The sequence below is a fragment of the Polyodon spathula genome, chromosome 15, assembly GCF_017654505.1.
Source record: "Polyodon spathula isolate WHYD16114869_AA chromosome 15, ASM1765450v1, whole genome shotgun sequence".
NCBI lineage: Eukaryota > Metazoa > Chordata > Actinopteri > Acipenseriformes > Polyodontidae > Polyodon > Polyodon spathula.
The window spans coordinates 15,071,274-15,083,580 of record NC_054548.1 but is presented as its reverse complement, the minus strand read 5'-3'; the positions used below and the strand labels follow the sequence as shown (position 1 = coordinate 15,083,580).

General features: G+C 36.8%; 1 protein-coding gene across 5 annotated transcripts in view; it reads right to left on the bottom strand.

Moving 5' to 3' along the window:
- LOC121327536 (protein Shroom2-like) overlaps positions 1-12,307 on the bottom strand; it is a 77,047-nt gene that overhangs the window by 37,182 nt on the left and 27,558 nt on the right. For 3 of the 5 annotated variants that reach the window (XM_041271612.1, XM_041271608.1, XM_041271609.1), the window contains exon 2: positions 9,994-10,142. In XM_041271612.1, the coding sequence (XP_041127546.1) occupies positions 9,994-10,142 (149 nt within the window). Of the gene's footprint in view, positions 1-875; positions 1,009-9,993; positions 10,143-12,307 lie in introns of those variants that run through there. The other 2 variants (XM_041271610.1, XM_041271611.1) reach the window with 1 other exon arrangement.

Here is a 12,307-nt window from a genome sequence, read left to right as displayed (position 1 = left end):
AGATTGACTTGCTATAAACGTTGGGCTATCTACCCATAAACATAAAAAAAAAAAAAATAATAATAATCTTGTTTGTTCATTTACACTTCCGAATCACATCAAGTTGCAACTGCCAATGCTCTATGCCAAAGAAGGTTTTGCAGACTTGCATAAAATGTATGAGCACTAAGTAAATGTAAAATGCTACATTTCTACAGTATAGTATTTACATTTCCAGCCTAGTACAGCAGGCCAGCGAGGCCTTTGTATGGAATGTCTGGCGATTTAACAACAGCTGTCATGGCAACCTGTTCTGCAAGTGCAATTAACTTGTTCGTTAGGTAGTCAGTTCAGACGAACATGCAGCAACACATATGCTGTAGTGAAACCTCACGGCTTCTCAAAAAAAAAAAAAGTACTTGTCACTACAATTATCTAATTTAACCTGCAAACAAGCTACTGGAAGAGGTTTTTTTTTTTTTAAAGATCAAAACAGTATATTATAGTGGATGGTACATAGGAATAAATATAAAAGTTTAACATGTTTTTAGTCAACGAGTCCCCTGCACGATTCTACGACGATGGACAACACAAACAGAATGTTTACCGCACGTACACAAACCTACTTGCAGATTATTTGACTCTGTATTTTCCAGTATGAATATTCATTAGCAAACAATTTCCACCAGTATTAGGAAAAGGTACGGTACATCTTTAAATGTTTTCTACACAGATAATACATTGTGAGAATGAGCTATACCAGATAATAATACCCCCCCCCTCCCCCGCCAAATATTTTTTCGATGAGCTTACAAAGAAAAAAAAAAAAAAAAAAGCACACTTGCCTCGTCACTGAAAACTAAATCATTTAAAACAACGTATCTGCGTTTACATACCACTTCTGGTTTCTACTATAGCCTAGGGGGCCATTACTTCCAGATACCACAGTACACCTGCCATGCAAATAAAGCAGAATTACACCCCAACCAGGTTTTTGTTTTCAAATCCAGACTTCTTTTTCATCACCAGTATGGCTCCAACATCATCTGTTCTAATCAAAGCTGCAAGTTCACCTAGGCAATGGAATGATCCACATCCTAAAACCTGGAGGGGGGGTGATATTTTAATTTGAATTAAATCTATGTGAATCACACAAAGATGCAGCAGCAGCAGCACTCACTGACTAATTTAGTTTGATACAAAGTAGTTTTGTTCCCCTGCTAAATTGATTTGTGCTGCCATGGTAGAATATGTTGAATGGCAATTTGTCATGATAACAATAGTGAGCCCTACTTGACTTCCAGATTTTTTTTCCAGGGTTTATCCTCTTCCTGACTAATCTGAATCCATGTTGAGTCTTTACTGTCCTTCTTAACTGGATTTATCTGCATTCTAGTTGCTAGAGGAAGTGGTACAGATTGATTTGCACACAGCTCGCAAAATAAAATAAAGTGTATTGACATAATTTATTCCATAAATGATTGTGTTTTGTGCAAAGTTAGATTTAATTTCAAAATAATTATGATGATTCAATACAACTTAAATGTTCTTTATCAGAAGGTACAACTACAATACAAGTTTTCATCAAAATGTATACAGTATGTCTATTTAAGTGCTGACATTTGCCCTATATCATATTGTATTAATTATAATTTATGTCGAAAAATAGATTAGGTGTCCCACTTTTCGTTCATGAAAAAAAAAAAGTCTGAAACTGCATTTTGAAAATATTTTTGACTCTGTTCTCACAAGGACCTGCTTGACTGAAGCAGTTGAAATTCAGGTTCTGTGTTTGGTTTGAAACGTGTGGCCCTGTAATAATCATGTTTAAAAAAAAAAAAAAATACTAATAAATACATAAATAAAAAATTTAAAAATAAATAAATACAGTACTGGTAACTATGTTTGTCTCCTAAAGTGGTTTCTATTATATTTTCCAGCCATTGACTGTGCTCAGAATCATAATCTGATACTGAATAACAAACTTCAAATAATTCCATTTTGTTACTGGTCAAGCCATCAAGTTATACTCACATCACTAATGATATGCTAAAGCTAAGCACAGTTTATTCATTTAAAGCATATGTGCTGAAAACCACTAATACTACAGTTTTCATTTTCCTCAATAAATTGTTTACCCAAAATACTAACCTAGTTAAAAGGATACAAAAATATTTATTGGAAAATCTGTTGTTTGTCTTGCACTGTGTGATTGTGTTTCTGTTCATTGTTCCGAAAAAACGGTATTTACTTTGGTTAGTCTCGCTGATCCTAAAGGCATGGCAACACCTAATACTCAAATATCCTCCGAGTTGAAATGACAATCATGGATTTGGACAATGCAAGCTATAGCCTTACTATGTATTGTATTACTATTGTATTTTGATTGTGAACACAAAAGCTAGCCAACAATCTCAATTTCAGATATTTTTTGATGAGTTTAAATTCTGTGTATATGTTAACATATCGTGTACACAAAAGTAGGGAACAGATATGCTTGGCCATTGCCCATTACTTTCCAAGTAAAATGACAGTATGTCAAGTTCCACACCAGCTTTAGTGGTACTCAGTAGAGAAGAATCTAATCATTTCATCTGCCCATTTGCACCATATTTTTCTCCCAAATTACAATGTATTTTTTTGTAAAACTGCATTAAAGTTCAACAGGAATAAAAACCTATGTATTTCAACATTGGTAGACAATGCACTTAACCACCAGCAATGTCAATATAATTTACACTTATGATGAAAACTTCTGTAAAAATGGGACCTATTCTAAAAACTTTAAGGATTGTTTTAAGGAATGTTTGGTGAAGGACAGTTTTTTTACAGCCTATTTTGAATGATTAAATCCAGCTTGATGTTCTCTAAACCTTGTTCAGCTGCTTTAGAGATGGTATATTAGCTTCTTTTCATTTTTCAAAGCACTGTTTTAGCAACCTAAGAGAATGTTTACTGAAACTCTTCAAAAAGTCTTCCTTTAAAAATAATCCTTCACTAAGTTTCTTTTGTTTTCTTCTTTCTTCCCCCCCCCCCCCCCAATTGTTTGGATTTCCAGTGATTTTAATATTATGTGAGTACATAGCAGTTACTATACTGTACAGATGTGGATTTAACAGTTATTGTAAAACTGACTTATATTCTGAGTTACTTTTGCCCATGTTAAAAAAAAAAAAAAAAAAAGCCCTCTCAAAGTGATGGTTTTATACGTATACTTTTCTAAACTGTTTACGTCTCTACTATTCTCGAATTAACTTTCATGTTTAATAAATACATCTTCCTCCATATTCCCCAATGATCTGGGAAAAGATTAACCCTGCTGTGATCCAGGTTTGTGACGGGTGGACATTCTTGTCCAAGTAACAGAGCAGCTTGATTTACATTTCAGATAGTGAGGATCCCCCTCTAGTGGCTAATAAGATATTGCAGGTAACCTCAGATAATGAACTTCCAGCGCTGTTAACATGCATTTTAAATTTACAGCACAAGACACAACTTCAACAAAAACACAGATTTAAAACCCAGACACAAATAATGTAGTCTGAAATGCATACTATGAATGGGTATAAATAAACGGCTAACTATAATACTGAAGGAGTATAAAAGCTGTGGTTCCGCACCATACATTTGAATAAGCACATTATCTGTTGCTAGATTTACATGCACAAAGCACAATGAAACATGTAAAAATCAACAAAATACCAGACAACATTCTGGCAACTTTTTAAACAACTTGTTGTCTGGGATATTTTCAAAGAATTTTAACATTGTTACTCAAACCAAGATTGTTTAGATAGTGTGTACTGAACTGTTCAAATGACAAATAGGACTTAAACATATCATCAATAACAAGCTGCTTCATAACTTGCGAGAAAGTTGCCAAGAAGCTGCCTGGTGGGCCTAACAGTTAAATGCACAGATGATTCGGTGGCTTTTTTCTTTTTTTACTGTGTTTAATGTTCTAAAACAACATTCTTGTGGGAATATACTGTATATAAAATGATAATTAGCCGTTTGATTATTATTTTTTTTTTTTTTTTTTTTAGCGCTCGTGAGCTGTAAGCTACAGTTTATTTACTTGTGACTAACCATGTCAACAGGACACATTCTGCAGGGTATATCGATGATGGTCAATTAAACTGCCAAAGCGGGGACTGTTTAACAAACAAACTTGGTCACCACCCCTTCTTAGAAGTAATGACTGCAACATGTGATTTTAGCTGGCAGAGCTACAGCAACACCAACCTGGTTTGCATAGCATCTCCCTCACAGCACAGTAGAATAAACAAAAACTAGAAAGCAGCTTGTATTCTGATCCACTGTAACCGAATTCTAGCATATTCCCAGCTTGAAGACCGAAACACAATGCATCTCTAATGTACCGTGTACGATCAATTATTCATTCTTCCCTCCTACCAGTAAAACAGGACTAACTGAACATGCTGAAATCAAATCTTTCCAGGAGTCTCATCTCTGACCTGGGACACAAAACAATGACTTTAACCATACACTGTTATAGAACTGAAAAAAATATATAGGAGAAGCTGGGGCAGAGAGTTAATACACTAGCCTTTCATATGACTCCTAATAGTTAAACGAATCTTGAGGTTGTGCCACACTAACTGTGACAACATATGAGAATAGACCTGAAGGTTGAGAGTTGGAGTGTCAGTACACCAGGAAAATAGACACGTCTGGAATGGATAACTGAGGTGTTAGTGCAGCCTTATTTCTTGAGTCGCTGAGTCGTTAACGGTCCCCAGGAATAGGAAGATATTGGGATGTGGACCAACAGAAATTTAAAATATAATACTGTACACCGTCTCGCTTATCAATTAAACTTTACTGCTTTTTTACGTCACAAAAGACAGGCAGGACTGTGGGAAAAGGTTACAACTTTTTTGTTAAGTACATAGAGGATTTGTGTCCCACGTGGAAAAGCTCAATATCATTTTATCAGCATGGGAAAAGACCAAATTAAACAGAAAAAAACAAACAAAAAACACAAAGTTTATTTTGCTCTTACCACCTCACAACCACTAGATGGCCCCAGTTATTGTCTTGAACAGTACTGTAATACATTCAAGCAGTTTCCTTCACAAATAAAATATATTCATTTGCTATAACTTTTTCAGAACTGAAATGTGTACTTATGTATGTTAGAGCAATTGATCACAAAAGTGACATAAACTTAGCAAGATCAGGAACTAGAAAACCGCTAATTACAACCTGCCACTTAGTTTACCAGGCCTCACTGCAATGGTTCCAAAATATAGAGAACCACCACTTACTGCCTGTTTTACACCAGAAAACACGAAACTTAAGTCACAAAAGGTGGAACGTGTTTTCCAATAAAGCCTGTGAACTCATGAAATCATTGTTTACAGATGGAGGCCTGTGCCCTGTTACAATGATAAAATGTGGAGCTGCGTGTGTGCAGGAATGCAAGACTCCTTATCAATCAATGAACGAGAAAGAGAGACGAGAGGCATGAAACATGCTGATTTATGTATGTGTGCTTTAGTTTTATACTGCAATAGAAACCTTTGAAAATGAAAGGGTACACAGACCTTTTTATTTTATTGTGTTACATGTTCCCATGTGTTGCTACAACTGCTTACATAAGGTATGTGTACTGTTTTAATTAATTAATTTTTTTTATATTTTGACCACTTTTTAAAACTGTTAAATTGCATTCCCTGTCTCAAGATGGCTTCCCATGTACCTGACTTGACCTCTCAGAACTAAATTTCCCATCATCCTCCTGCTCACTGGTAACTCCATCTCAGTTACATATGTGAGCAGGAGGATGATGGGAAATGTAGTTCTGAGAGGTCCATGCAAATAAATGGGAAGTCATCTTGAAGATGGGAATGCAATTTAAAAGTTTTAAAAAAGTGGTCAAAATGTAAAAATAAATAAATAAATTAAACATTACACACACCTTACGTAAACAGTTGTAGCAACACATGAAAACATGTAACACAATAAAATAAAAAGGTCCTTGTGTACCCTTTAATTCACTGACAGTTTTACTGTTTTCTAGATGGTAGCATGTGGACTGAGAGCGCCAGTGGCAGGCCACCTATCTAAAATGCAGGTAAATACTCTCATGAGATGGCTCCCAGTTTACTGCATTTTCTTTTAATCTGTGTGCAATGCTACTGCAGCCCTCTGCCTCCAAGTAATACTGAAAGGTACAGAACTTTGTTTACATCAAACAAAGGTAGTTTCAGCTGCAGTTATTTTCAGTTTGTTTTGGCAAAAGCTACCCAATTTAATGTGTGATAAGAACACACAAAAAAAAAAAAAGAAAAAACCCCAACAATTTTCAGCTAACTTGTGAAGCAATCCTAGGGAATAATCTAGGATTTCTGAGTCCCAGTACAAAATCAAGCGTAAAGCTCTGGAGCTATAGAGAAATTAGCCTTTAAAACAGAAGTTGAGCAAACCGGCTTGTGTCAACTGTTGCTCTCGAAAGGTCGTTTTAACAATTCAGACGGTTAAGCCTCAAAGCTCAACTTATTGCTAAGGAAACTGAAATATGCTTTTGAATCTGTACAATATATTAGGAATAACAAATAATTGAAATCAATAAAATTTAATACGTCAAGTCTCAATAAATATAACATCACACTTCAGTACATTTAACAATTTGTTTTAAAACAGCTAATTTTAAAATTACAGTATTTAAAAAAAAAAAAATTATCGGTTCAAGTAGCACTACAGTACACTGAATATTCTTGTTTTAAATTTAGGAGCAGGAGGGGTGCTTTAAACAACCCGTGTCATGACCAGCTATGCTAGACTTAATTTATTTTCACATTTGCCTGGAGGCAGCATCATCGATTAGGTTTTGTTTTGAAGAGCTATCCGCTCAGGAATGCAGAGTTTTTGTCTTCATGTCTCTCAGGCGCTCAGGAATGACAGCTTGCAGACCCCGTGTCAATCTCTCCATTCAGTAATCTCGCTGCTCATCCCTTCTGCACCCAGTGACTCACCATGAACTAACAGTTTCTTGGTATTTCTCGTCCCAGCAATAACAGTGATGACAAGTGGATGCCTTAACAAAAGCTACCACAGCGAAACAAAAGCTACACACAAACAGAAATTGCTCTGTACATAACGTTAAGCCATAACCCATAAGACATAGCCTTAAAACCCTTATATCCTCAGGTGTGCTCTAGAATTTTGAGTACTTGCGACAAGCGCTGAATATGAACAGAGGAGCTGATTGCTAAACTAAAAGTGCACAAACACCCTACAAACCCATCACCTTCACACAATGCATTCCTTATAGAACAGCATTAAGAACTCCCCCATCACTCTACTCACACACAAGAGATATCTATTCTAATTTCTGTGACTACACATGTGTTGACAGAACACAGGATGCTATAAGCATAGTTTAGTTTTGTAACTTACCTGTTGAGAAGTGCTTTAAGCACATAAACAAAAATGATATGCTATACTAAACCTTACAACTACTAGCCCTCTCTTCCACTATGAGCGGTATTGTGCCATAATACAAGAGAGTTGTACTAAGACTCAGGACTCATCTAACGACTGCTCCTGAGAAACTATGGCAACTATATCGGTAAGTGTGGAACATCGACTGGCTTCATCAGCATTGCCACCGTGATGGATCACAGACCAGCTACAAATATGAGGTATACCTTGTCACAGCAACAATATTGGACAGCACACAGTCAAAGCAAAAATCTGAAAGCAAGTAAAGAATTTACTTGAAGCAGTTGTCAATATACTCTAAAAACACAGTTCAGCTTGTGAACCTTGGGAAATGTTATGCATTTACCAAAAATTATTCTGTGTCAAAGGGAAAGAGTTCCATAGCTCTTCAATATCAAGTATACTCCTTTTGAGATTATCTAAAAATCAAACAAGTGAAATTTAATTACATCTCAAATTGATCAAATATGCCCCTTTTAAAAGAACACACTGTGGTTGATTTTCTTCCTGTTTACAACAGGATACATTCCTGGATATTATCTAACCTCATGTTGACTCTCACTCGGGTCGACTACCTGCACTTCGATTTTTTTTTTTGTAAAGCATACTAAAGCTAACAAACCTGGCTAAATCTCCCTCCTGGCTTGTATTACAATAAAGATGCATTGTTTGTACTGTTGGTTATACAAAATACTAATAGAACATTATTGCTCACGCATTTTCAATTACAGTGGAACATCGCATATCTGACCGTCACCGCCCTGATTAATTAACCGCCTCGCTAAATAAATAAATAAATAAATAAATATTAAAAGTAGGCTACAATGGCATTGACAGCAAATGCAGCTTCCACGATGGAAACAGAAAGAAAGTGTTATAGCAATCAGCCTTTTGGTATGTTCCCAAGAGAGGCGGGCTGTGTGCGTGTGTCAGTCAGCTGCAAGTAGCAGTGACGTTTCAATACACCAGTTGAGTGTAATTATGGCATTCTTCTTGTGGTACCTACCCTCCCACCCCTAGAAAATCCATGGCTGAGATAATGCAACTGCTTGACTACTGCAGCACACAGTCCAGTTCAACAGCCATGCAATCCTTAAAACGGAATTAAACAAAAGCATCCTGGATCAAACCGCTGACCTGAGATATATTGCTCTGTTGTCAGCCTGCGGTAAAGCACAATCCCTGGCAGACTGTACAGCTCACAAATGGTAACAGGAAATTCCTGCATTCCTCCCCCTTCACACTATTAATTCAAAACCATGAGGATTAACATTTTAGAGCTTAAATGGTAGTACCTTTATTTCTCTTGCCCTTATGCGAGATATTCATGTAATCTGCTAGAAATAGAGCGAAACCTGCCTTTTTCATTAGTTTTGTCTTTTATAGCCTAGAGTGACTGAACCTTTCGCTCTCCAAGTTGAAATGAAAAGTAAATGAATTACATATGTAATTTATTCCACATGCTTGAAGCCTTTTTTCCAGAAGCTTGAAGTAATGTTGCTACACTTGACAATAAATAATCAACCAGTTTTGATCTCCAGCAGAACATTAGAAAAAACTAAATTGCTATAGAAATTAAAAACCAACGCACCCATATTGAGAATTGACAAGCATGGTCTAAAAATGGTTTTGTTTGTTTAATGCTTGCCCTTGGTTTAAAATGTACTGCCGCCTGTGCCACTGCTTCTTCTGCACCACTGCTGGGTCTAAATATTAACTTTTTAGGTCCGGATGTAAACTTCATAACAGTGTACAAGTTAAAACTCAGCATTAGCAAGTGGCTTGCACCAAACTGCAGAGCAAACAACAGCTTTCAATCTCCCATGGAGTCAGATAGTCACATTGAAGCATAGCTGCATACCTTTTTGATTACTCCCATAAAACTGAAGGTTAATGGAAAAATCCTAATTAGGTGATTTCAATTAAATGTCCCTGAAATGTCCCATGAAATGTTAACAAGGTCATTTGTAAAACAATGTGTTACGTGCATGTGAGCCAACCAGCACTTAAACAACAGCTTAAACACCAAGTATTGTAGTTAACTAGTTTCAAATAAGACCAGCTGTACTCAAGCATATTCTCTTCAGCTTATAATACATTTTCACCAACATCTCATCGGCTGTAATACACAAAACGTGCTGTATGAGAACTACCCAAATAGCATCATATTGTAAATCAACAAAATGTGACTTTTCAGACATTAAAAACTACATCTGCATACTGTAAAAGTGATGTTTGACTGTAGGATAATTGTACTTCAAATGTAATTATTCCATAACCTTAAACATGCTAGAAATAAATGGTATGAGCAAGGTTTGTTTTATTCTACAGACTACCAGTATGCCACGATTCCAAAGATTACATGCTTCCCTTCCAAGGGCTCCTCTTGGTATCATCCAGGATCACTGATACCAAGCACGTGATGCGGAAGCACTTGGATATGGAGCGATACTGGCATCCCCACTCTAGAGTGACCGTATTGCTGTACCACCTGCCCTTGTTTGAAGCGAGCAGCAGTTTCTTTACCAGAACTCGGGTCCCTACCTTTTGACCACCAGCGTCAGCGACTTGTGGGAGCCCTTCACCAGACAAATGGCCTCTTGTCTGTATCCGGTCAGGAACTCGTTGATGCTGACAATCTCATCCCCGGCCTGGAGCTTCCCTGCTGCTGCAGCTTTACTGCCTTCCTCGATCTAGAACAGAACAAGACATCGGCACACATGAGGAAATACACTTGCACACATGCAGGCAGGCTTAGACATGTTCCCATATAGACACGCACCCTTACATTTCCGAAAGGCGCAAAATAAATAAAATCTGCCACGAAAACCCATTTCTTCAATTTTATTTGATAGAAAACCAAAAGCTTTTGTACAGGACTCCACGTACAAAAAAATAATTGATTGCAGCAAAAATGCCGCATAATTTAACTGGCCATCAGAAAATTACTTTAATGCTCTCCCACAGTAGGGGGCTGACCATTGGTTTGGCCTTTTTTTTAAAATCAGAACAAGAAAAAGAAGTGCGTGAGAGACAGAAAGGACTACCAAATAATAAGGAGAAAGTCATAATTAAAAAGGTCAATGTGATAATCTTTAGCACATCATTTAACATGTATTTATTAGCCAACCCTAATTAACACATTAAGTAATTAAAAAAAAAACCTGGATCCATGTTGATGATTTGACAGCCACATAGAGTAGAACATCATTACAGGTGGCTGTGTGGTCAGTGGCTAAAGAAAAACAAAAGACCACCACTGCTTACTGCGTATGCAAGTTCAGTGCACTGTATTTTAAGAGAAGGTCAAACGACAGGTATAGCACTACTTACTGTAAGTGTATTTGTAATAAAAAAAAAAAGTGTGTTTTAGAAAGTTCTAGAAATGCGTTCGAGTTCATCTTTGCCCTTGCCCTATAATAACCCCATATCTTATATAACTTGTTTTTGTCACGTTTCTATAACTTGTTTTGGTTAGAATGTTCTAGGGAAAGAAATAGTTTATTCAGAGGGCCAAGCCTCGAGGGAGTGATCTGGCCAATTACTCTCTCGCATGCAAAAGCCTAACTTGGTAAGTTATAAAGGACGGGGTTCTCCTCTGCTCTGATGAGAGTCAGCCGTGAGGATTAGCGTGCAGTCCTGCTCGGTAATTTCTTGGAGACAGCTGCTTTCTCTTACCAGGGTCGAAGGGCTCTCCCGATCCGCTTGGAAGGGTAAGAATTAGTTCAGTTGCGTCTCATGGATTGTATTGATCTGTGATTAATATAATCTTTGTATGTAACCTTGTTGGGTTATGTCCCGTTAGGGATATCGTTATTCGCAGTATAGCATCTGTGTATGTAACTGCGTGTGTGTGTGTGTGTGTGTGTGTGTGTGTGTAAAGGACCTTTTAAAATTACTCTGTGAAGTAATTGCCTTATTTACTTCCACATCAACTTCCTTTTAAATTTAAAGTAATTAAATTTCACACAACAGTATTATTTAAAACTCGTTCTGAGTCACCATTAAAATCAGCACTAGCACACACAATCTTCTGCATGTGCAATAATGTGCTTGATTTGTCTTCCTGAAAACTTGCATGCTTTGTTAGATAGGCACCTGTATAAACACAGTAACTATAGAGCTACTGTACTGTATGAGGGGAAATGATAACAGCTTCCCACTCACAGCTTTTTTCCCCCTGCACAAGAGTCTATAATTGTCTTCCCCAGGCAATAAATATCGCAATGCGTGGTCAATACAGAACAATGCTTATTGCAGAGTGACTGCGCCATTCTGTTCCCACATTAACTGTGTCAGACAATACCTGATTCTTCCCAGGCAGTGCATGGAGCAAAAAATGTTAATCCTTTCAAAGGTCATTATGAACAGATTAAAAATCTTGATATGAAAACCTGTTTTACATCAAAGGCCATTTTAAATGGCTACAAAAAATGTTATTGTGTTACATGTTCCCATGTGTTGCTACAGCTGTTTATGTAAGGTGTGTGTATTGTTTTAATTTTTATTTTTTTTACATTTCATCCACTTTTTTAAACTTTAAAACGCCTGGTTCACTACACCGAGTTATGCAGGCATTTACAACTACCTCACCCCATTAGAATAATGATACAAAACCTTTCTAGTGCATGTTGACGAGAACTCCCTTCATGTTATAGTGGCTCCCAGTGCATAGTATGAATGACATGTCTGATTTTGATTCAGTGAATCTCTTTTATCCTACCACTACATTAAAGAATCACTTCCAGTGCACATTTCAGCACATTGGCTTATGTAGGAACCAAATACCTCCCGCAGAGGAAGTGAATCTATGAACTAATGAAATAATGAAATAACAAAAAGGGAAGTTTGCTGTGCC